This window comes from Trypanosoma rangeli (genome assembly GCF_003719475.1).
Source record: "Trypanosoma rangeli strain AM80 chromosome Unknown Tra_15.4_contig_00658, whole genome shotgun sequence".
In the NCBI taxonomy this organism is placed as follows: Eukaryota; Euglenozoa; class Kinetoplastea; order Trypanosomatida; family Trypanosomatidae; genus Trypanosoma; species Trypanosoma rangeli.
In genome coordinates this window covers 1-4,986 of record NW_021706407.1, presented here as the reverse complement: position 1 = coordinate 4,986, position 4,986 = coordinate 1, and the positions used below count along the sequence as shown (strand labels likewise).

The window sequence follows — 4,986 nt, the reverse complement described above, 5'->3', positions numbered from 1 at the left end:
GATTCTCAGCATGATGTTTCTTTGGAAGAACATGGGGCACTGCTCGGAGGAAACGGAGCGTAAGCACGGCTGGTGGGCGGGATACCCGTACTGGCGTGATCCCATCGCCCGCAGGAATGAGGCCAAATACAAGCAAATGATTAACAACAACGATGTGGACGTCACCGACCCAAAATGGACCGGGTGCTCCCTGGAGCAACTTCACAGGCTGAAAGCTCTGATGTAGGGATATAGTGGAAAGAGCGGACGACGTAGGATACGCGTTTTCTTTTCGTGAATGGTGGCTGCTTGTCCCCTCCACTTTCGTCTGTGTTATTAGTGGATACTCGTAGTTTGGCCCTTAAAAGAGGCGCAGCGAGAAAGGAAGATAGTGGGAGTCATTGCCGTCTTTATTCTTCCCGTCTCGCCCTCGTGCACATGCACCACCTCTGTGTGTGTGTGTGTGTGTGCGTCGTTGCTACTGATTCGCGACGTTGTTCCGGCTTTTTTTTTTTCTTCCTGTCTTTCTCTCTTTTTTCTGTGATCGGCATGTCGGCGCATTGCACGTGACGTGAGGAACAATAGAATACAAGTGGAACGGTCCCACCATTTCCTCAAGATAAGTAAGGCAAAGCAAAAAGAAAGGCTAACTTTAGATAAGTTCATTAACTCAAGCATTTTTATTTTTATTTTTTTGCTTGACTTTTTGTAGTTAGTGAGTGGTTGTTGGCAGTAGTGTGGGGAGTACAGGTGCTGCCAGATGCCACGGTGCTTAACGCTTTGTCTCTTCCTTCTGCTGCTGGGGCCAGCGGTGCCGGGAAGCGGCAGGGAGCTGGCGGCGCTGAGGGAAGTGTTTTCGTCGCATGGAACGACCTTCGTCGATCTCAGGGTTCGCGCATCACAAGTGACTGTGCCGTTGCGTGACTACGGCGACGGGGCGGTGTTTGTTTACACGGGACGTGTGTACTTTTACGAGGGCGTTGCCTCTCTTCCAGGCCCCGTGATTCACGTCAAACCTGGGGGGAAGCTGGTCCTGCGGTTGCTCAATGATCTGGGCAAACAGATGTATGCACACAGTGCGGAGCAGCTGTACAACTTTCACGGGGTGAATTCCACAAATGTTCATTTCCACGGTGTGCATGGCGATCCCCACGTTGATGACGTCTTTAAGGCCGCCGCTCCGGGGCAGTTTATGAAGTATGAATTGAACATACCGAAGAAGCACCTTCCTGGATTGCACTGGTATCACACCCACTCCCACGGCTCGTCCTACCTGCTACTCATGGGGGGATTGTTTGGAGCTTTTATTGTTGATTCGGCAAAACATGATACGCTGGCCTCATTGCACTCATTTGTCTTGATGATACATTTGTATCGCTTGGGCATCTCAAAGCTCTGTGATGGAATGACTATGGAGAGCGTGGACACTGCCATTGGAACAAACATGTCATCGAGACCCCGTATTGTGAGCAAGAGTGGAAAAGAACTGCCGCTGCCCCCGGACTTGTTTCTCGTCAATGGGCAACACAAGCCGACCATAATGGTAAAACGCGGCGAGCCTACACTTCTTCGTTTGGCTTTTGCGGCTGGGTCGTGCTACCTGAACATTAGCTTTCCGAAGGAGTGCCGTTTCTACGTGGCAGCCATCGATGGAGTTCCGCTCAAGTGTACACGTGAGGTAAAGGGGAATTGGCTGTACTTCACAACTGCCACCCGTTACGATGTGGTGACAATATGCGGAAGGGATGGAGAGGGGAAGCTTCCAGTCATGTTGGCGAGATTGGGGGAGCCCATATTTTATATAGGTCTCAGCCCAATTTTGCCGAAACGAGAACGTCGTCGCTCGCATTGTTGTCATCCCGAGGAGTTGACATTTCCTCTCTGTTTTAGATCTAGGGATGCGGCCTACTTGACTGCGGGCAAGCCAACATTTAGGCGAGATATCTCCTTTTCGCAGTCATGGATTCCAGACCCAAAGCCCTACTACGGTATTGGGTACGGCACGGACTGCTCGCCGCGTGCCAATTCAACGACCTGCTTTCGTGAGCATTTCTCAGGAAGGAAGGGGGAGGTGCTTGAGAATTACCATGGATTTGTTGTCCCCCTTGGTGCGACGGTTGAGGCTCGCGTGTTTGGGGATCCCACGAATAGCACACCACATCCGCTTCACTTGCATGTGAATCATTTTGTGTTTGTGGGCTTTACTCCCCGCAAAGGGGGCCAACACGAGAATTTTTCCATGGCCGATTTCGGAGTTTTCCCCGGGGATATGCGTGATACAATTCCCATCCTTGATGGTCAAACAATTATTCGTTGGCGCGCCGCCACTTTTACGGGTGAGGTGGTGTATCATTGCCACACTCTAACCCACGAGGACCGGGGCATGATGACCTCTTACCTCGTCTACTCTAGCGCGGTCGGAAGGGCCGGTGAAGAGCCTAACGTTGCTGTAGATGAAAGCGTGGCAAAAAGGAACGCGGCCCGGCGATTGTTTCTTGTGCCGGCGATTGTGCTTTTTCTTTGTGCTCTGCTATGTGCTCTTTGCGGGTGGCTGCGCGCCAACCCGCCGCAACCAGGCAAGTGGGCGCGCAAGTGCAAGGACCTGCTTCTGCACCGCTGTGACGAGGTAAATCAGGCAGAACTTCAGCCCCTGAGGGCAAGTGACTGCTCGTAGGGAATTGCACTGCGTGTTACTGGCGTGCCTCCCTCCCTCTCTTTCTTGTTGGTGTGTGCGAGTGTGTGTTTCGCGTGGGCGAGGAGCTGTGGCGTTTGTTCTTTACTTTCATGGTGCTCTTCCCCGCGTGGTTACACTGTGTTTGGCGGTGAGGGAGAGATGCCTCTTTTTGCCAGAATTGGTTTCTGGCTCACCTGGGACGGAGCAGCCTCTCTCTTTCGCTTACCCCTATCTTATCTTCACGCACGATCGGCTATGCGATGCTTCATCAACAGTGTGTGTCTGTGCGTGTGGGGGTGGGGTGGGGGGTGGGGGGGCTTTGTGGAGGGAAAACGAGGCAAGAGAAAAGCTGAGGGAGGGGGTAAAACGGGGCGGGGGTTCAGCTGGGTTGCACAGCCACACTGCACCAGCGCCTCTAGTTTGCGATGTTCCAATTCTTTTTTTTTGTTTTTTTTTCCTTTTTGGCCTGCGGTGCTTAACTTATTGTTTTATTTTTGTCTTTCACTTTCCTTACCGTGTGTATTTGACTGGACCTTCCCGCCTGATGGTCCTTGACGTGATGTTGTCGGTATGTTCGAGTGGTTGACATCTGTTGCGGTCTTTCCACGCAAGTCTTTTTTTGCTTCTTGTTGCCTTTTCGGTTTGTTTCGAGGAGGATTTCTCTGATCACATGAGGGGAACGAAGGAAAGGTGCTCATCAGAGCTCAAAGAGAAACAAAAACAAAAAGGAGTGAATGGTGAATTGTTTGCTTTTGCTGACGTCAATTAATGCTTAGACCAGACAATGGGCACACTGTTGTCCTCCAGTCTTCGGACGGGGGACGCTTTTCCTGTTGTGTTACATTGGAGGACATCAGCGTGGATCTCTGCACTACCTTCGCTTCTCCCCGGTCCTCGTGCGTTGGAACATCATGCTGGGATGAAATACGTGTGGTCATAACTAGAGACGGTGTCACTCAGCGCACACGGTGGCTTTCGCCGGTGTTGGCAATGCACCAGGTTGCAGCCGCCAAGACCAAGGGAGCCGATGCCGCTAGAGCGCCCCCAGGCATGTCCTCTGGTGTCACTGAGGTGACGTGGTCCTCCATCAACACGGCGGCATATATGGTGTACTTTAGGTTGCTTGACAAGGACGTCGATCACTCACTCGATCCAGGACACGCACGCCCCGTGAACTTGACGAACCTGAAGTACTTGGATGCCGACCACGGCGAGGGCAGGGGACGAACCCATGAGAGGGTTTGTCCAAAGACAATTAACCCTTTTGACCTGAGCGTTGAGTGTCGTAACTCCAAAAATGTCCCTTTGGGTGCCGCGGATGGTGCAAAAAATCCTACCAGTGCGAATTTGGAGGTGATGTCGGCGTACTGTGCCAGGTGTGTGTCGAGGGTGTCGAGTGTTTTCAAGAAGGCTTCAATCAAACTTGCTTCAGAGTTTTCAAAAAGAAGTTTGTCTGGCAAAAAAGAGGAGGTTAGCCCCTCTCTGTCCATGATACTTAGTAAGTACATTAAAAATGCGTCTGCCTTCTACCTGTGTGACAAAAATGGGGCGGACCCCAGCGAAGCGTACAACGCGGTTGGGGGAAAACGACGTATTTCACTGCAGCTCTTTCCGTCGCACCCAAAATTACCCAAGAATGAGACAGGCGTGCCTCTTACGCTTCACCTCACCATGGTGGCTCACTACGACGGCTCCCTTACCGTTCCTGTAAGGGATTATCATTCCATGGTGGTTCTGATCGACCAAGTGAGGTTGGATGTCGGGAAGGTTCAACAAGAGACGGGCACCGAAAACGGTGCTGCTCGCAGGCATGTGACAGCGTACGCCTTTGGGTTTACGTCGGATACCTCCAAAACCATGGAACTCCGCTACCGTTCTCTGCCCTTTTAAACTATTTATGTATTATTTTTGTTATTGTTGTTGTTGCGTTCTTTTATTATTATTTTTTTGTTTTGTTGTAGTGCAACAACAAAAACAACAAGAGGTACACATCTGAAACGAGAAGGCAAACCATTTGGTGCGTGACAGTATAGTTGACAATGGTCTACACCCGGTGGAAGTGCGACCGTTTGCCGGTCTTTCAGTTGAAGTTGTTCACACAGGAGTACCCACTCCATACGACGGTTGGGATTCTCAGCATGATGTTTCTTTGGAAGAACATGGGGCACTGCTCGGAGGAAACGGAGCGTAAGCACGGCTGGTGGGCGGGATACCCGTACTGGCGTGATCCCATCGCCCGCAGGAATGAGGCCAAATACAAGCAAATGATTAACAACAACGATGTGGACGTCACCGACCCAAAATGGACCGGGTGCTCCCTGGAGCAACTTCAC

The 4,986-nt window shown here is 51.4% G+C and overlaps 2 protein-coding genes across 2 annotated transcripts, besides 7 other annotated features; both read left to right on the top strand.

The window, feature by feature from the left end:
* Positions 1–429: 429 nt before the first annotated feature.
* Positions 430–452: a microsatellite.
* A 30-nt stretch (positions 453–482) lies between these two features.
* Positions 483–519: a sequence feature (GA-rich).
* Positions 520–739: 220 nt separating this feature from the next.
* TraAM80_09710 (uncharacterized protein) lies at positions 740–2,653 on the top strand (the record flags this gene model as incomplete). The annotated part of the gene is made up of 1 exon (XM_029386378.1): positions 740–2,653. The coding sequence occupies one exon, from the start codon at positions 740–742 to the stop codon at positions 2,651–2,653; it is 1,914 nt and encodes a 637-aa protein (XP_029233758.1).
* Positions 2,654–2,927: 274 nt separating this feature from the next.
* Positions 2,928–2,937: a microsatellite.
* Positions 2,938–2,968: a microsatellite.
* Positions 2,969–3,087: 119 nt separating this feature from the next.
* Positions 3,088–3,116: a sequence feature (A-rich).
* A 305-nt stretch (positions 3,117–3,421) lies between these two features.
* TraAM80_09709 (uncharacterized protein) lies at positions 3,422–4,543 on the top strand (the record flags this gene model as incomplete). Its single annotated transcript, XM_029386377.1, has 1 exon — positions 3,422–4,543. The coding sequence occupies one exon, from the start codon at positions 3,422–3,424 to the stop codon at positions 4,541–4,543; it is 1,122 nt and encodes a 373-aa protein (XP_029233757.1).
* Positions 4,544–4,548: 5 nt separating this feature from the next.
* Positions 4,549–4,600: a microsatellite.
* Positions 4,601–4,615: a microsatellite.
* Positions 4,616–4,986: the final 371 nt, after the last annotated feature.